Source organism: Chenopodium album, chromosome 22 (assembly GCF_948465745.1).
Source record: "Chenopodium album chromosome 22, dcCheAlbu1.1, whole genome shotgun sequence".
Classification (NCBI taxonomy): Eukaryota; Viridiplantae; Streptophyta; class Magnoliopsida; order Caryophyllales; family Amaranthaceae; genus Chenopodium; species Chenopodium album.
In genome coordinates, this window is record NC_137855.1 from 9,690,033 (window position 1) to 9,709,595 (window position 19,563).

At 35.3% G+C, this 19,563-nt stretch overlaps 3 protein-coding genes, 1 non-coding gene and 1 pseudogene across 4 annotated transcripts; 3 read left to right on the forward strand and 2 right to left on the reverse strand.

The window, feature by feature from the left end:
* Positions 1–2,782: 2,782 nt before the first annotated feature.
* Positions 2,783–5,128, reverse strand: LOC145603909 (GDSL esterase/lipase At1g29670-like). The gene is made up of 5 exons (XM_081659879.1): positions 4,855–5,128; positions 4,346–4,470; positions 3,660–3,896; positions 3,311–3,545; positions 2,783–2,997 (listed from the first exon to the last, which is right to left on the reverse strand). The coding sequence occupies exons 1-5, from the start codon at positions 5,126–5,128 to the stop codon at positions 2,783–2,785; spliced, it is 1,086 nt and encodes a 361-aa protein (XP_081516005.1).
* A 1,304-nt stretch (positions 5,129–6,432) lies between these two features.
* Positions 6,433–7,417, forward strand: LOC145606128 (PRA1 family protein F3 pseudogene; annotated as a pseudogene).
* An 875-nt stretch (positions 7,418–8,292) lies between these two features.
* On the forward strand, positions 8,293–8,373 carry TRNAL-AAG (transfer RNA leucine (anticodon AAG)). Its single transcript has one exon. It is a non-coding gene; the product is annotated as a tRNA-Leu (tRNA).
* Positions 8,374–9,874: 1,501 nt separating this feature from the next.
* On the reverse strand, positions 9,875–12,699 carry LOC145605637 (putative prefoldin subunit 4). The gene is made up of 3 exons (XM_081661710.1): positions 12,583–12,699; positions 12,364–12,474; positions 9,875–10,214 (listed from the first exon to the last, which is right to left on the reverse strand). Exons 1-3 carry the CDS (start codon positions 12,589–12,591, stop codon positions 9,954–9,956), a joined length of 381 nt encoding a protein of 126 aa, XP_081517836.1. The 5' UTR covers positions 12,592–12,699; the 3' UTR covers positions 9,875–9,953.
* A 1,528-nt stretch (positions 12,700–14,227) lies between these two features.
* Positions 14,228–17,199, forward strand: LOC145603910 (protein FAR1-RELATED SEQUENCE 8-like). The gene is made up of 3 exons (XM_081659880.1): positions 14,228–15,300; positions 15,431–16,958; positions 17,047–17,199. Exons 1-3 carry the CDS (start codon positions 14,228–14,230, stop codon positions 17,197–17,199), a joined length of 2,754 nt encoding a protein of 917 aa, XP_081516006.1.
* The last annotated feature ends 2,364 nt before the right edge of the window (positions 17,200–19,563 follow it).

Below are 19,563 nucleotides of genomic sequence, written 5' to 3' on the forward strand. Positions count from 1 at the left end.
TGAACCTTTTTTTAATTAAGAGAGATTTTTTTTTTTTTTTTTTTTTTTTTTTTTTTAATTTTCTTCTGTTGAGATCAAGTAAGAGCTAGAGATTTGTGTTAAAGTTTAATTTAATTTTAATTGTGATTAGTGAAGCTTTTATAGAGGGAATGAATACAAGTAATTAACAAATATAGTAATATACTAATTATTGCAACAATTGTGCAAATAGAGTGAATTTTGGCTCATATTTCTATTTTTGTTCAAGTTTAGATTATTTGCTTCACTAAAATTATGAGGAAGTAGTGGATTATCACAAAGCACGGTAAGTGTTACAAATGCATCATAACTCTACTTGTTTTATTAGATTCAATATTGACCATCAAGTGTTAAAGTACCATTTTGGCATTTATACTTTGCTTGACCAAGTCCATATCCATAAATTTAATGTTGTTCTATTGATTTTCTAAAATTTAATTTATTATTCTTTGGGTCAATCTATCTACTTATTTGACGTGACAACTATTCAAATAAATTTCCTTAACAATATGCATTTGTGCTAATACATGGAATTATCTATGCTACATTTTTAGTAAATAAGTTCGTGTTACATGTTACTCTCCTCTTTTGCAAAGGCTATATTTTCATATTAGCCATAAATTTTTTTTACAAAAATGACAATTGAATGTATTGAACACGTGATCCCACATTACATTATTGTTTAATGTTTATAATTAAAGACAATAAATAAATTTTCATAATTATACGGAGTATCTTTTTGCAATACTTACACCATTAGTTAGACCTATAATACTTTTATAACACTGACAAGAAGCTATTATAGACATTTCTTACTATACCACAATTCCTTGTAACAATAATACTTTTTCATTTCAAATCTAATAATATTGTCCGAGACACTCGCTAGTTAGATAATATCAATCCATAAAAAAAAAATTCAAAACTATAATATAATTTATTATTTTAAATTTTCAGAAGATGTTCAAACGACCTCGCAACATCGTATACATGGTAATATATGATCATCAAAGTTTCAATTTTTTTTTTTTTTTTTTTGAAAGGATCAAAGTTTCAATCTTATCTTCATAAAATTAATCAAAACCATTTTAGTGAAGCGAAGAGAGTAGAACCGACATTACGCAATGAGACAATATAATTATTAGAGGCTTAGAGCACATAAATCATCATGTGTGATGTACAATGTACGTATAAGTGTATAACCTAATGTACAAAGATTGATACTCCTTAATTATAACGTAGATACTACTTACTAGTAATCTCTTACAAGCCTGCCAAATTTTGAAGAGGCCAAAAAAAAAAAAAAAAAAAAAAAAAGAAAGAAAAAAAAAAAAAGGAACAAAAAATTTTAAATTTGAGGCACCCAATTTTTTTATTCAACTTTGGTAAACATTACCCGCCATAACACCACCTACCCTCAAAGCGCGCCTAAAATCCCACATCTTAGCTGCGCGCCGCTCATGCATTACTTCACAAAACTCAAACCCCGGGAATTTCAAATTCTTCCTCTTCCCACTTTCTTACATTTTTGCACTGACTCTCCTAAATTATTTTCATAAACTTTCAAATCTTGAATTTTCAACAAAATGTCCAAAAAAAAAAAAAAAAAAAAGAATCTTCTTCTCTTATATATCTCATTTCTACAATGTCATATCTCCACTCACTCAATTCTCTCTCAACCATTATCAATCAGCTTCTTTAAATTAGTCCATTCTTTCGACAAATCGGTTTCGAGGTTGTCTACAAACCAATTTACCTCTCTAACCTCTCTTCTTCATCTTTGTTTTTAAGAGAAGTTAAATGGAGGGGTTAAAGCAAGATAACAAGGAGAACATCCCACCTTTCACATCTTCAAAGAAAGTTAATAACCCGGTTGTTAGATTTCACAGTAAAAGCATCAAATGCCGCAAGATTTCTACTAGAAAGCCTCTTCAAGATATTACCAATCTCTTCCATTTGTCAACTACCCATTCAAGTTCGCTTGATTTTAGATCGAGTTTTCTGTTTTCTTCCCTGTCTACCTCTGCTTTCGCCCCCGGATCGAATACAAGAAAGAGGAAGGTTGCTCAAGTTGATGGTTGTTTGAAGAATGGCGCCATTTCTAAGTCTCTTAGGATGAATTTTAGATGACTTACATTTTCTGGATTTTCATTTTTTCTTACAATTTTTGGTTGGTTCATATGAAATATTATGTTACAGTATGTTAGAAATTATACACTAGTATAAGAATTCCAATAATTTACAGATTCACATTTGGAAATTAAACTTAATTTACAAAATAAAATGTTGTTGATTTTACCAATTTTAATGATAATGTATAATTGTTCATCATTAGTACATTACATTACTTGTCTAGTAAATATTGCAAGTTTGCAACATGTACTGATGTACCTCCAATGACAACTGTAAATAAATTGATATTGGAAAATAGGTACCATGACAAATTTAGAAAAATTATTGCACAAGTACGTTTTTTCTTAGGAATAAATCATAAGAATGGGTTATATGAGAGTACGAAATAATATAAATGACCAAATGTTGCAACACTTGTACTTTGTAAAACTATTGATTAGTAAATTGCTGAGGCAAAGGCATATCTAAAAGTTTTATTTATATCTGTCAATCTAAATCTACCAATAGTAGTCTAAAAAGGCCAAATTCGATGAACAAATGTTAAAATGGAAAGCAAATCAATGCCATATAAATATCTCTAATCTCTATGGATGTTTTGATCCTATAATTATTGCCTTTGAAGTACATGAACTTAGAGCTCAGCTAGGGTGCTTATGTCCATAGGATAAGCATCGGTCGAATTCAGGGCTTTGAAGGCTCGTCCGGCTAGAACTATGTTAGCCGCCTCGGAGGGATGGGCTTGGTCCCAATATGCACGGTCCCCTCTATCACTACATGGAATACTAAGCGGATCACATAACAAGTTTTCCAATATCCCACAACAAGGTACATTTGTTATCTTCAAACCTGCAAGATTTTCAACCACAAATCATTATAACTCTATAAGGAATTACTTCATATGAAATAATGTTGTGTTTCCTTTCTAAAATGATCATTCTCTAAAGTAGAGTTCAATTCAAATTTACTAAATTTAGAAAGTGACATTATTTAGAGACATTATAAAAAAAATGTAGCTTATTGATTAATCTTTTAGCTGTTTTTTACATATTTAGTTGGTTTTTTTAGTACACATTACTCGATATTTAATGTAAACAGAGTGTTTAATTTGTGGGTTATTGTGAGAATAAGCATGATATGAGTACACGAACAAGAAATGTACCTAGGCCTTGAAGATTATCTGGGGAGACGATTTCCATAGTGTTGATCAAAATAAATTTGGCATCGGTATGATTCTTGTTGAATGTATCGACTAGTGATCTTAGCTTGGTATTGTACATTTCTAGGATATCATTGATGAATTTTGAACATGTTCCTTGTGGATTTAAAAGAGGAAGACATCCAAGTGGTCCAACTCCAAATAATATGACCTTCCTTGCTCCTAGATCATAAAGAGTCTACAAGAGTCATCCGAAAACAATCAAATTATATTAGAATTTACAAGAACAATGATCGAATATATTAGGAATACAATGAAGATTGGAGATAGTTTTTTCGGTTAGCATACATACGTTTAATTGGCCGGATAATTGAGTGATGAGGTTATCTGCATAAGCTTGGGGAGGGGATTGGACTACCGGAGGTGCTCTCAAGAAATAGTTGAACATCCAGTCGTTGCTCCCGACATTGACGGAGTAGAGGCATTGGTTGAGATGAGTAGCAGAGTTGTTTTGGCCTAACTTTGATTGAATTCTTGACACTATTTGTTTGTGGTTGCGCAGTTGCTGATCCAAACCAATGCGCTCTCCCTACAAAATATAGGCAAAGTTACATTCTTAACATGATCTTCTTTGTTATGAAAAAACAAATGTAAAGTTGTATGTCCTATGTTGTATACCCTTTGTTACTTTGTCATTATCCCATTGGCACTTTTGCCGGCCTTATTATTTCAATGAAAAAGCTGTTATTTTCTCACATGGGCATGTTTTTTCATATTTATCGGTGGATATTCATGGTCAAAGTTTTAGCTGTTTAACAGCTATTTCTAAAAAAAAAAAAAAGTGGTGCATAGTTGTTTATCTAAGTGATTAATGTTTAAACATTGCATGCATGAATTCATAATAGCCATTTTCATTGTTGATTAATTCCCTACATGAAAGTTAATACATTTTTTTTTCTTTTTCTATTAATATTAAAACATGAATAACCAATAATTTTGTAAATTAGCCAATGTTTTTATTAAAGATATTATTTTTACCACTTGAAAGCCAGTTTCAGGGAGGATTCCAGATGAACCAGATGCATAGTTTACACCATCAACTATTTCTTGCTCTTTAACAATTGGAAAGGCTTTGATGTAACTCTTTAAACCTAGATGATCACCTGTGTCAATAATTGCCAAAAAACGATGATAAATTAAATTCTATTTGAAATAAATAAATTTTCAGCCTATAAGAAAAAAAATCAGTTAATAAATAATACAGTAAATTCGAGTAATAAAAGAGATAATCAATAATTACATTAAGCAAAAACAGTAATACTAGTAACAAAAAACATGCATTTGGTTAGACCGATAGAAAGAGAGATTTAGCCAGAATTGGGCCCAACCCAAATCATAACCAGATTTCGCCCATTTGATAAATATCCTGAGTTTATATACTTCATATTTCGTATATAATATAAATAGTATTCGTAACATGATTTTTCATTAAAGTGAAGGTGATTTTTTTTAGAAGAGAAAATAAGGTGAATAGGAAAAAGTATTACCAATAATATCAACGGTAGTTCTGCCGTTAGTAAATCTTCCGGTGGGGCCATCAGGGAAGTCAATTCCATAGGGTTGGAAATTGGCCTTGGCTAATGTTACAAGGTTATTGTTATTACCACTATCCGATAAAGAGTCTCCAAATATAAAGAAACAAGGTACTTGGGGTACATGGGTTGAGGGTGAGGGTGAGGGTGAGGCCAATGGGAGTTCTCCATTAACCCAATTTTGATGCAAGCTTGCTACAAATATTGCTATTATCACTTCTAATCCCATTAGATTAATTCTTTTTGAGGTTTGAAGCTTGTATAGATAAGAAGATATGCAACAAATAAAGGTGTATGAGGAATTATATTATCTATCTATAAGCCAAATTGATGCATAGTGAATGGAAGCAGATTCCTATTTATAATCCTAATGACAACGAACATTAATGTGTTTTATAGCAAGTAATTAGTAATTTAGAGTTTCATCACCTTAAATAGCTTTGTTTGAAGTTTCACTTGAGTTAAATCCCTTGCATTTGCTAATATTGACCGTGCTTAATTACTGATTAAGTATTGTGTTTACTGCAATGGATTTATTACTCCACTATATAACTTTCATTTGCTTTATATCAAGTATTTATGTATTTCTTCAAAGTATACACATTGCTAAATATCATAGTAATGGAAATAAAGAAAAATACTAGATAATTAGTGAAAGTTGTTCTAATTTTTTAATCAACCCTTTTTCTTGCATTTGTTAACTTTTGAGTTTTGACTATGACCTACAAAAAATGTTTCACTTAATCTATGTCTAAATAAGTGTTTGAATTAAATTAGAAAGTAGGAGTAACATTAACATAATTATGGTCAAATTGTGCATGTCAACTCGGGCTGTTCTAATTTAGACATGGGTTAGCTTAAATGGGGTTCGGGGTAAGTTCAACCAAGTACCACGAGTTAATTTAGAGTTGATCATATATGACTAAGCTTGCTAATTCAGCCTAAAAATTGCCTGGATCTAGACATAATTTTTAGGCCCAAAATCTAGTCTCAGGCCAGCCTAACCAAATTTTGATACGTAGTATTATTTTTTTAGAATAATTTTGGCCATCTCGAAAAGCTTGCTATATAAAATAGAATTGAATTAGTACTCCATATCTTTCAAAAAAAAAAAAAAAAAAAAAAAAAGAGAATTGAAATAGAATAATAACGATTCGGTCAAATTCAAGTTAACTTTGGTTAAATCCTAAACATTGCTAATCTCACATTTCGTTAGATCATCGATTGGAATTTTAGTTACGTTAAATCATCAGCTGAACGCATGTCCAATTCGATTCAAATTGGTCTCTAATTTCCTGAGATCGGTCAGATCGAGTTCAAAATCTCAAATTCAAGAGCCAACCCAATTCCTCTTATACACTTGGATCAAATTCTAATTAGTTTCACTCTTGACAACTCATTTTGCACATCATCAAGACACCAATTCATCCATATCACCCAACAAAGCCACAAAAATAGCAAGTCCATGCCCTCACAATAAGCCCATCCATAAACAACAACAACAACAACAACAACCTTCCCTCTTTCCACCCTTCTCTTCTCCCAACTCTCCTCATTTCTCTCTCCCCCAAAATGTCAACCAAACCCTTACCCACCTCCACCACCCCAAACTACGGCACAATCCCCACCACAACAACCACCACCACCTCCACCACCACCACCTCAATCGACTCCTTCATCACCCACCACACCCAAACCCTAATCTCCCACCGCCGTCCATGGCGCGAACTCCTCTCTCTCTCCTCCCTCTCCCTCCCCACCTCCTACTCCTCCGCCATGTCCCGCCTCCGCCGCAACCTCAACTACTTCCGCTTCAATTACTCCCTCATCATCCTCATCTTCCTCTTCCTCAGCCTTCTCTGGCACCCCATCTCCATGATCGTCTTCCTAGCTGTTTTCGTCCTCTGGGTCTTCCTCTATCTCTCACGAGACGATCCAATTGTTGTTTTTCATCGTTCGATTGATGATCGGTTTGTTCTTCTGGGTCTCACCATTGTTACTATTCTCGCATTGGTTTTCACGAATGTTGGATTGAATGTGTTGGTTTCGCTTGTTATTGGGTTTTTTGTTGTTGGATTACATGCTGTGTTTCGGAGTGTTGATGATTTGTTTCTCGAAGAAGATGATGTTGTTGATGGTAATGGTGGGTTCACTGGGTTTGTTCCTGGTTTTGAAGGTCAGCCATTGAGACCTACTTACGCCAGAGTTTGATTTTTTTTTTTTTTGGGAAATTGTAAATTTGATACGTGTTAAGGATGTTAATGAGCCGAGACGAGCCGAACTCGAGCTTGGATTGCTCAGGTCGGGTCGTGTTTTAACACTTTCATTCAAACTCGAGCCGAGTCTCGCTAGGATCATTTTGGTTTGTGTTTGAGTTTGATTTTTTTTTTTTTTTTTAAAAAAAAAAAAATAAAATTGTAGTGTGATTATGGTTGAAAATGGGAAGTTTTTCTCTATGAAGTTGTACATTGGAATTTGTCAGCAATTAAATGGTAAAAACTAAAAAAATTTGGTTTAATTTTGGCTATGTTGTTGACATTGCATTGTTATATGTTGATGTTGATTGCATAAAAAAATATCTTGATGTTGAAGTATGGCAATTAATTTAATTTAATAATATAATCCTAAATTAGGTGTTAGTTTTTTTTTTTATTTAGATAAGAGCCATCATTATCATTGAGGTTGCAAAATGTGCTGCTTCAATGATAATGAAATAATTGATGTTAAAAGTAGCTAACTTTCCCTACTAAAGTCTTTTGAGGCTGTGCACTAATTTGTGTAATTTGATGTGGAATTACCGAATTAGTTGTTACATTATCTTAACCTCTCACAAATCTGGACATAGCATGAGTAGTAATCGACTCCTCATCTCTCGAAGTAATACGTTATTATACTACTATAGGGAATTTGATAACTTTTATCGAAACAGTACATGCTAATAGTTCCAAACAAAGGGAGTATAATGTGACCATCGTAATGCAAGCTCTTGTTCAGAATTTCATAGAGTTTCAAAAATCATAAATCTCAACAATGCAATCAAAAGAAACACATCATTATTCACAGAAATGGTTTACGAGTTTGAATGATAATTTGACATGAAATGTTAGGAAACTGAAATAATGAGTTGATAATTAATTGAAAACATAAAGTACAAGACAATGAGCGAAAAAACAAGGAGCTAAAAGTTTGCAAGAACAAAGCAAATCAACAAAGGGAAAACATAGCAGGTCCTACTCATGGTATAATGGAAATTAAGATAGACATGAGAAGACCACGATAAAAAAAATCACAGTTTCACAGATTCAAAACAAAGTCTCAAGAGTCTAGAAATGTTAAAAACTACTCTGAAATTTAAATGTTAAAAGCTATAATTTGGTAATGAATAACACACAAGTTGAGATGGCCGAGTTGGTCTAAGGCGCCAGATTAAGGTTCTGGTCCGAAAGGGCGTGGGTTCAAATCCCACTCTCAACATAATTTTACTTTTTTTTTTCTTTCCTTCAAATCGAATGCTGATTTGCTAAACATTGCCCTAAAATGTTTTCAATACTTTGAAGTTTTGGAGGAAATTACACACTTTGCAAGACCTCATAAAATGTAAATTAAAGCTTCAAATTCGGGTTGGAAAAATACTCGCACTACGTAGTACTTTGTATTTGTTACGGAGTAGAACTATGTCTTCAACCTACTGTAACTTGCTCTTTATACGGATTACAGATTACTTAACTCTCCTAATTGTCACCACTCATGTCCCACACCTAGGAAGGCAGCAAGCAACGCCACTTGGGCACTAGGCAACAATTCGGGCCAAGGGAGTTGCCCATGGGTGCTAGGAAGCACCTCTCCCCTAAAGAGCTTTATATGGTACCTTCCTTAATTCCCTAGTGAACACCCAAGTGACAGTAACACAATAATGGGTCATTTGGGAGACCAAACGGAATCCAAATGAGCCCAAACTTGGTGGTCCTCCCTAGTGAACACCCAAGTGACAGTAACACAATAATGGGTCATTTGGGAGACCAAACGGAATCCAAATGAGCCCAAACTTGGTGGTCCACCGTTTTTGGACCCAAGGAACACAATGGTGCAGCCGGAATTTCGAAGAAAGGTCCGGAACATTCCAGAACGTGCTACAAGGCCCGGGATGCGTCCGGAAGCTTCTAGAAAGTTCTAGGTTGTTCTAGGGTGTTCTTGTACATACCTGTAATATCTAGAGTATGGTAGAATACTCCGGAAACTTGTACATATGAGTAGGAACTCAGAATTGTGTAGAAGTCTCTAGAGAACTAAGGTTCTAGGACCCTCCATTTAAGGAGGTTAGAACGTTCTAGATTAGAACACTCTAGGCCTAAGGGAGCACTATAAATAGGGTGCCTCCCCCTCATTTGTACATCATCCACACACTTTGCAATTTCTCTCAAGCAATATAAAGCACTCTTAAAGCAATCTTTCTAAGCTTCTTGCTTGCTCACTTACTAGCCATTTTCTAGCTTACACACTTAACTTCAATCGTAATACTTAGCCTAGCTAAGATACTTTGGGGTATCCTTGACTAGAGTTACAGGGGTGATTCTAGTAGGACGCGTGCTAGGGACTTGGGGAAAATAGTAAGCACGTGACATAATGCTGTAAAATGCACCAACCATGCTTCAAATATTTTATGCTGAAATTACATTTAATTTGAGCAAAATTTTAAACTGTTTTGTTCCGTATCTGTTAGTTACATCTGATTGTCCAACCCGATTTCTCTGACTTCTCAATTTATGTTCATTTTTGCTACACAAATCAAGAGTTGATCACGAAAAAATAAAAACAAATGTTGTAAATGAGAACATTAGAAAAACTTCATAGCAAACACCACCTAGTGAAAACTGAAAAGCAGCCGAATCCACAAATCCTGTAAATTAAGCCTATACTCTGAAATTGCTGGAAGAATGCAGCAAATGTCGCAAAAAAAAAAAAGGTATAGCTTTCACAAATAACTACCCTTGTACAAATTACAGCGATTACTTGGACTCTGAATTCTAAGAGGGGAGAAAAAGGTCAACAATCTCTTACTCTTCCTCTAGATTGATGGAGTCCCCGAACTTGCCATACAGGATCTTCTTTAAGTCAGCCATTTGTGCGGTTATAGATTCCTTCTCTTCTTCAAGTTTCTCCAAATTTTTTTCAGTCAATTCTTTCATCTCTTCTAGCCTAGTTTCTACTTCTTCCTTTGGGACATGAGCAAATACCTCTCCTATTTGAAAGCGTACTATCTCCTCATCAGTCAAGATCAGCTCGTTGCTTGCATCTTCCAAATTCTCACATTTATCCTGAGAGGAAGTCAGATAGCAAATTTATTAAGCAGAGGAACCTAACATGTGTAATCACGATAGAGAATATAAATCACATTCAACTAGGAAATAAAATCGGAGAGATAATATGCAATGAAGTATGAGCTGATCAAAGAACCAAACACTGTCCACATTAAAGTTAAATTGGGGCTTCCCCTTTGAATTTCAATAAAGCTTTCAGCCGGAACACTGGTCAGCCTTCACAAACTTTGAGATGATTCATACACTTCAGAAGTTGGTAGCTGATCACATAATGTTTAACAAAATCTGAGAAATAATATGTGTGAATGCCAAAACCTTCGACACTAGGCACAAATCGTCCGGAAATGAAATTTTATCCCCTCTGATTTTTCAATGTGGAAAAGAACTCAAAGACTTCTACACCAGGCATTAATTGTCTGGCATTGGATTTTATCCCCCCCTCCCTCCCTCTCACCCACCCGAAGGCCACACAAAATCAAAGACACGTTAACTCACCTGGTCACTTAAAAGTCACAACAATTCCCCAGAAATAAAAAATAGTCACATGGAAGTTTATAATTACCCAGAAAAACATTTCCAAATCAATAGAAAATAATTTCAACGTTATAGCAAATTACATTAGATACTCTAAACAATTTAGATGTCATTAAAAACAAGAACATTGGCATAGAGGTTTAGAGTTGGGTTGTTGTAAGAAGCAAGGGAGAACAAAAGGAAAGGTACATTCAGCTTTGCAACAATCATTATATTAGGAATTGGAGCAGAAAATTGGCATCCCTCGTCAACCCATAAATAACAATAACATTGGTTGTACAGATTTATAGTAGTGCTGTTGTAATTTTATATCATTTCTGTTCTTGGCAGTACAACTAGCAGCAAGGGAGAACAAAAGAAAAGATAAATTTAAGTTTGCTACGATCATTATATTAGAGATTGAAGCAGGAGATTGGCATCCCTCATCAACCCATCCCCTGCCCCCCTCCCTCAACACACCAAAGGATCCAAACATTGAAAAGAAAGAAAGAAAACAATAAATGTCTACTACAGCTTAAATAAACTTCTGCAGTCCATTAATTTATATAGCATCGTTATCAATTTGTTATCATAAATATCTTTACACCAGCTAGCCAGCTTACACAGTAAACACATCTGAAGCAGAACCGCTTAACAAACACTCACAGTTCAACAGGTAAAAATCAAAATTACATAGAAGCTGCCTCCAAAAGTGACAAGGGCCACTTCGCATAATACAGATGGCTCAATTTTCAATTACCTCACAGGCTCACATACAAGCTCCCCTTAAAAAGACTAGACAAATAAAAAACAACATCATTCTAAATGGTTGTCAGTTATTTCTAATAGTGAGTTACATACCCCAAAATGACAGTATATCTCACCTATCATGTTATATGTGCAATACAAAATGTCTAATTGTTCATCCATCAAACTATATGATCAATGCAAACTATCCTCTTGCAGTAATGTAGTATTAGAAGCAAATTCAGTAAATAGCAATGCTATTATCATAAGAATCTTCAAAGTCAAATAGCAAGCGGATTATACTTCAATATTACGATTAACTACGATACAACCTGTCACAAATTATCGGTTTCAATAACTACTTTAAAAAAACATAGCTCCAAATCACCATCCTATGGACATGGCATCAGAAAACATACAAAGTAGACAAATTTTCGCTTTCGCCCTCAGCATCCTTCAGCCCATAAAACTCGTCCTAGTCTTATTCTAATACTGAAACAGGATGACAAGCTAAATTAACAAAGTTGACACAGTTCCAACAGTACTCTCTTTTAATCAGCCACTGCATCTACAACCTGCAGGTGTAATTACACCACCCAAAGAAAAAAATTCCTAATTTTACTAACCCTATTAGCAATTTCCAAGTTTCCTTGCTTCAATTAATCCACAAAACCTAAAAATTATACTACCAAAAAATTCAAACAATCAATAATTATTTCAGCCTTTATAAACCTTAAACACATTAATGAAATCAAATAACTAATACCCAGATCAAACATATCCCCAAATTCAAAACCCAAATAAAAAATTTACACAAATATTAGAATCATAAAAAAATAAAAATAAATAAGGGGATGTGAGGCAAATTGAAAGGAGAGAGAAACACCTTGAGGAATTTAATCTCATCAATAAGCTCATGAAATCGATTATTGAGTTTACTAAACTTATTGATATTCTGCTGATCTTCCCAAGTAACTTGGGTCTCTGATCCTGTACCCTGAAATGCAAAATTTCCAGCAAAATTCAGACACACAAAAATCACCCAAAAAAACATAAACCAAAAAATAAAGTAGAAATAAGAATATAATTTAAAGGGAAGATTTACCTGCTGCATATTTTGATGAAAAAGATGAGAGAATATTTGAAAATTTTTGAATGGTAAAGTTTTAGTAAGACGGAGACGATTGCAAATTTGCACTAGAAGATTTGATTGTTGAAGGACTAATCGTTCAAGTATAAACCCGGATTGAATATAGTGAACTCCGTCTGTATCGGGTGGGCTTCCCAGTTCCCACTTACCATTTTTTGTAGTGGGCTGTCCGGCAAACTCTTAGCCCAGCACGGTGCTGGGCCAAGCACACATTATATGGATTAAATAATGTGATGTGGGTCCTGCCTGTGGTATTGGACTGGTATTTTATACGGATTACCTGTATTTTGATACATGTACAAAAATACGCGGGATAATTTTAGCCCCGTTGACAAACAGTGTCCCGTTGTTGGCCGTTATTATGGGAATATCAACTCACCTGAATTTCTTGCCCAATTTCTCCGATTTCAGCTCCAATTTCAACTCAGCTCCTTCTCCCTTCATCATCTCTCCTCTCATCCTCTCTCCTCTTTCGTCCTCTTACATACTCAGCTATGCCTTCAAATGACTATTCATCTAGAAATTCTTAATTGGGTCGCAAATGTAGATTGTCAATGTGGATTTCTTTTCTGTAATTGGACGAGGAATTGGGCGAATTTAGGGTTTATTTGTGATTTTGTTTGTGAACTTCGGAAGTTGTTTGCGAATTTTGGGTGTTGGAATTGCTGAATCGAAGCCTTCTTCCTTCACATTGTAAGTGTGTTTCAACTGCATTTCTATGTTTGATGTCGAATTAATTGGCTGAAGCAATTGAATTTCTGTATAGTTAATGGCTGCTAATGTGTTTGAACTGAGTAAATTTGAAAATTTGGTTTAGCTGTAGATTTAGCTAATGCACTATATGTGATGAATGCAAAATTGTATCATCTGGTGGCTGTGTTGAATCATATGATTTATGCATGTTTGTGATTTGTATGTTGATGATGATTGAGAAAGCCATTTTTGCCTTTCAAAGGCAACTTTATACACAATTATACAAAGTATGGTTAGGCCTAACTTCTTAAAATTAAGGGGAAGATTATCATTTATGAGCATATTTAAGTGTTAAACAATTGAATTTTGTGTTTCAACTTTAAAAAAAAAATACTATATAACCTTGGAATCTTGGATATCTACTTGTCTTTCTTTGTGCATTGGATATTGAGCATGTTTCTGGTGACTTAAGAAGGCTAATTGAGAATGGAGGTTTTAACTATTCCCAAAGAAAACACTTGACATTATTTAACTATTTGCAAAATGTGATTTTTTCCCCACTATAAAGCAAATGGAGTACACACATGGTTTATGCAAAAAGAGTTGATATAAAATGTCATTATGTGCTACCTCCCATAAAACATTTTGAAATTATAGGCATATAAAACTTAAATGATGGGGCATAGCCTCCCACTGCCACTCCACAAATTTGCCTTAGTGTTTGCTTCAGCTTCATTACATTCTACAGAGATTATGTCCCAAATCCACATAAGTGAATACTGCCATGTATCCGAGTATCCCTTTCAGATGCAGTATATTCTGTTTTTTGAATTTAAAACATTGTTGTAAACTAATTGGCATAATTTGTGGCTTATACTTGTTTGAATATATTTGTAAATAGGCGTAAATGACAGTTGGTAGTGGTGAGTGTTTTGATTATCAAATGGAGGAGATGGTGGAGTATGATGAATTAATGGATGACATAGTGGAGTATGATCGACAAGTGAATGAGACTATTGTAGAGGGGAATGGTGACAGTGGAGGTTGTTATACTCCAGATGTGAAGGAGCAGAACATGGATGTTCAGAACATGGTGAACATGGACTGTGTTAGGGTGGATCCCCCTGAGGTGGGGATGATTTTTAATTCATGGCAAGAAGCTGACGTTTATTATAACGCATATGGGAAGCAAGAAGGATTTGGGGTAGTTCTTGCTCAAAGTGCTTATAAGTTGGTAGACGGAGTAAAGGTAAAACGTGCCACAACCTGGAAATGTGACTGTGCTGGTAAACCAGATTCTCGAAGGAGGGTTGGAGGAAAGAGAGTATCAAGGGAGTTAGAAGGTGAACCTGTGGCAACCAAAAAGTCGAAAAAATGCGGTTGTGGTGCAAAGGTTTATGCAGGGCTGTTGGAGAATGGAAGATGGGAGTTGAAGAATGTTGTTTTGCAGCATACTAACCATAATCCCACCCCATCTAAGGCTATGTTTGTGCCAAAGTACAGGTTGGATGAGTTGGAGAAAGTGCCATATGTTAAGCGTAGGCTTCAATTTGGTGATGATGTTGGTATTAACACTTCAACAATGCATAATATGATTGCTGCCGAGAGGAATGGCTTAGAAAATGTGCCATTCACTAAGAGGGACTTGCACAATTTGAGGGCTAGGGAGAAGAAATTGAAATTCAAAGATGGGGATGCCAATGCAATGATGAGTTATTTTAAAATGATGCAAAACAACAACAAGAATTTTTATCACATGCAGCGGTTGGATCCGAATGGGGTATTGCAGGATGTTTTATGGGTAGACCCTAGGAGCCGGGCTGCATATGATGATTTTGGTGACGTCGTGTGTTTCGATACGACCTTCCTGACAAATAAATATAATTTACCGTTTGCCAATTTTGTTGGTGTTAACCATCATGGGCAAACGGTATTGCTTGGTTGTGCACTAATATCGCGGGAAACGACTGATACCTTCAAGTGAGTTATAACTTCGTGATTAATTTAGCTTTGCAAATATGTGTCCTGCTGTTGTAGTCTTTATAAGTATTGCTGTTGTTATGCTGTTTATATATGCTACTTATGTGTAATGTTTTATTTGATATGTTAGGTGGGTGTTTTCAACTTGGTTAGATGCAGTTGGGGGAACTCCTCCCATGGCTATTCTGACAGATCAAGACCCAGCCATGCGAAAAGCATTGAAAGCTGTTATGCCGCAAACTAGGCACAGATGGTGTCTTTGGCATATCACTGACAAATTTGGTTGTAAGTTGGGGAAGTGTAAAGGGTATTCAGAGTTCAAAGAGGTCCTAAAAAATATCATTTATGATAGTTTGAGTATGGAAGAATTTGATTTGAGGTGGAAGGAGTTTATAGCCACCTACAACTTGGAGAGTAACATGTGGCTTGCTGTTCTGTATTCAGAGCGGGAGATGTGGATACCAGCTGCCATGAAGCACATGTTTTGGGCTGGAATGAAGACCACCCAAAGGTCAGAAAGTATTCACAATTTTTTTGATGAATTCTTTGACCGAAATACCGGACTGCGTGACTTTGCTGAGAAATATGTGAGGGCCATGGAGCATCAAAGGGAAGCAGAGAGGTTGGCAGATGGTAATTCGGCTTTGTATCTTCGGGGACTAATAACAGACTTCAAGATTGAAGAGACGTACAGGAATGTGTACACAGATGCTAAATTCATGGAGGTGCAACGAGAGTGTAAGAGAATGATGTATTGCAATTCCACTAGCTTGCAACATCTTGGGGATGGCTGCTATGAGCACCTAATTAAAGACAGAATATACGTCTGGAATGAATTTGAAAAAAAAGAGAAGCCTGTGGCCAAGTGGCGAGTTTACCGGGTTTTGTACAATGCAATAAGTGAGGAAGTCGAATGTGAATGCAAGATGTTCGAATGCAATGGAATTCTTTGTAGGCATTGCATCAATGCTCTAGAAATACAGCAATTGCCTAATGTCCCACAGAAATATATCTTGGATAGGTGGCGTAAAGATATATACCGCAAGCATACTAGAGTCAAAGTTGCGTACCATGACATATCTAAGAATGCGGATGTACTCCGATTTGACAAGATGAACTTTGTATTTGAGGCCATTTCATATCTTGCAAGTGAGAAGGATGAAGCTTTTGCCATGGTCATTGCAGGCTTACGAGACTTAGAGCTGAAGATTAAGGAGATTGTGAAACCTGCACTCCCCTTGAGCAGTGTCGGAGAAGCAAGGACAGATTACACTCCCCAGAGCAGAAAAATGCCAATTGGAGGACCCACTGTTTTCGCCACCCCGTCTTCTGTTGGTAAGAGCGTCATAGGGGGTTATGTTGGTGCGGGAACTGATGTCCTTGATCTAACGGGGGAGGATGAATCAGAGCCAGGTGGTGTTGGAGATGGCATTAAGGATCCACCTTCAAATAGGGGTCCTGGTTGTGTTAGATCTTCTAGGTTTATGACCACTTTTGAAGAAGTGTGTAGACAAAAGGAGGCCAGGAGGAAATACTATGAAGAAAAGCAACGCCGAAAAGATAGAGCTAAGAAAAGGGATCAACTTGGAAGTGTACAGTTCACTGAAGAAGCTGTTGCAAGACAGATAGACTTTGATCACAGCTTGGGACAACAACAGGTATGAGTGCTTGAGTGTTGAATCACTTCAACAGTTCTGTTTTGCATGCTTATGGCCTTTATACTTTTTTTTTTTTTTTTATTTTTAGTTCAGTGAAGACACGGTTGGCAATCTATTGCACGAACAATTTAGTGGAGAAATTGGAGTACCGGGTACGGCTAATGGTGAGTGCCAACAAGATCTGGATGCTATGTATGCGGATGATGAGCTCATCCAGCGTAATGGGATTCAATGGGGATGACTATCCTAGTAAGATGTAATCTGTTCATTTCCTTTGCTGTTGTAGTATTTCAATACTTACATACTGTTGTATTATTATTCGGAGTTTGGATTTGCTGTTGGTGTATTGCAGTATGATTAGGATTTTTACGTTAACATATGATCTATTTTTAACATTGATTTGTCTCTCAGTGTAAGGTCTATTATATAATCTGGTTAAATCTATATTTTAATATAATTTTCGGGAACTTTATTGATGATTAATATAACATTGTTGGTTTTAGTTGAAATCTTAAACTTGATCAGCTTAGTAGGATTTGTTAAATTTAGAAACTAAAAGGGTCTACCTTTGAAAGTTCTAGTTGTCCTGTTTTCATTATTTGTTTTGATTGTCCGGTTTCCATGTATTTGTATGGAGAGTTTTAGAAATGGTCGGGCTGTGAATCTGATGTATGTTATCTCGATTATCTGGAATTTATTGTCAGTAACATAGTGCAAGTAAGTCTAAAATAGTCAGTAATGATAACTAACACTTTCACAACTAATTATTGGAAATAGGTGGTATCTATCTTCTCCTCTTTGTTTCTTCTGTATTGTTAAAAAATTATGAAAATGATAGTCCTCCAATCCTCTGTGTTTGGGATGATTAGAGTTAATCTCATTGAATGGATGTGAGGAATGACAAAGTAACTATGCCCAGGGGACCATATAGGCTAGTCCACCTACTAGATTTGTTCTATATGCCATCATATGTACACTGTCTCTGCTTCTTTGGTTTTGCACTGATTTTATTTTGGTACTGTTCTAGTTTTTGCAACAGTTGAATGTAAAATTAGTTTTCTGTACATATACTAATGACAGGTTTACACTAGTCCTATTTTTAAATTATTTCTATAAAATGTGGGCTATTCTTTAATATATAGCAGACTTGGCCTTCCATCTCAGTTAACAATGTGACTGTGGTTAAACCATTAAAAATTAGTCTTCACTGAAATGTTATGGTTCATCCTGTTAATAGCCACAAAACAAGGTTACATATTTAACTTAGTGATATGTTATGGTTACACATTAACCACTTTACCTATATGAATTTGCCATGTGACTTTCATCTGGGCTTTTGTGTTTGGTTGTATAGTAATTATCAATTTTGAAGCCATTCCTATGTATGAAGGCCATGAATTTTTAACAATCTTAAATTGGTCCTGTGTAAAAGATTTAGATTTGGGCTTGGACATATGCTTTACATTGTAATGTTGAATCATTTTGGCATTAATTTGGTTCATATGAAGGCCGCAATTAATAAGTTTATATGAGGCCCAAGTTACCTAATTACAAGACTATACTTCACATCTACTTAGCCGTAATTTAGACCCAAGGAAGAAATATACATTAGTTAATGATTAACTAAGATATTTAGTATGTGTATTTATTTAGATGGGAAAGGAAGGAAATAATAATTTAGTATATTTAGTATGTATGAAGCACATTGTTCGAAGTTTTTATACATTTCACTTGGGCCTCATATAAATACATGGGCCTCATATAAATACTTGGTGATATTTTAGGCCCACACAACAATTTCTAACTATTTATTTGACCACAATTCAGACTATTTACGACTCTTTACGAGACCCAAACTTATTCATATAATTTCATGCATATTTATTCATAAATTACTCATACTTAAGACTCGTAAAGACTCTATACATGCATATTTTTAGTCATATTTTGTTTAGCATTTAAGGGAAATTACTACAATGCACACAACATAAACGTCCACAAAATACGTCCACAAATTAAACATCTTAATTGTTCACCAACACACACAAGGCAGAAATTAAAATATTACAACCCAATCGAATAATTGTTCATAATACGAAATTAGGCATTGTTCATACGAAATTTAACATGACACGAAATTAAACATGACGACATAAGCCCAAGAGCTCTACTCGGCCTTCTCATTCCTTCAAGCCGATGCTTCAGCTCCATCACCTTCATCCTTCACCTGTAGTATACACATAAGGGTTGGTATTAGAATTTGTGAATGTAATTGCACCTAAAATAAAAATTAATTAACTTAATGACATGAAATGAAATGGCTCACTTACCTTAACCGAACCCACAGCAAGCAACTCACAACTTCCCCCACAATTGAACATTGTCTCACAGTCCACCAAATTTGCATCCCACAGCACAACTATACCCGATGCAAGCCCTCCACCTGGGAGACATGCCTCTTCAAAATTGCATTTCATGAATTTTTTGAAGAGACGTTTCCAATTCTTCATGGTTGCTCGTGTCTCAAGGAGTATAATTACTCCGGGTTCGTGTTTCTCAACCAATGCTTTGAAATTTAGGATGAAAGATGGTCTAGACACATCCC

Bases quoted from the DNA above. Each gene is read 5' to 3' on its own strand.
- LOC145603910 (XM_081659880.1), top strand. From the start codon at position 14,228: ATGACAGTTGGTAGTGGTGAGTGTTTTGATTATCAAATGGAGGAGATG. The intron at 15,301-15,430 runs GTGAGTTATAAC...TTGATATGTTAG, and splicing joins GAAACGACTGATACCTTCAA to GTGGGTGTTTTCAACTTGGT. The intron at 16,959-17,046 runs GTATGAGTGCTT...TTTTATTTTTAG, and splicing joins ACAGCTTGGGACAACAACAG to TTCAGTGAAGACACGGTTGG.
- LOC145605637 (XM_081661710.1), bottom strand. The intron at 10,215-12,363 runs GTGTTTCTCTCT...ACTTCCTCTCAG, and splicing joins ATGAGATTAAATTCCTCAAG to GATAAATGTGAGAATTTGGA.
- LOC145603909 (XM_081659879.1), bottom strand. From the start codon at position 5,128: ATGGGATTAGAAGTGATAATAGCAATATTTGTAGCAAGCTTGCATCAA. The intron at 3,897-4,345 runs GTAAAAATAATA...TATATTTTGTAG, and splicing joins CTGAAACTGGCTTTCAAGTG to GGAGAGCGCATTGGTTTGGA. The intron at 3,546-3,659 runs GTATGTATGCTA...TGACTCTTGTAG, and splicing joins AATTATCCGGCCAATTAAAC to ACTCTTTATGATCTAGGAGC.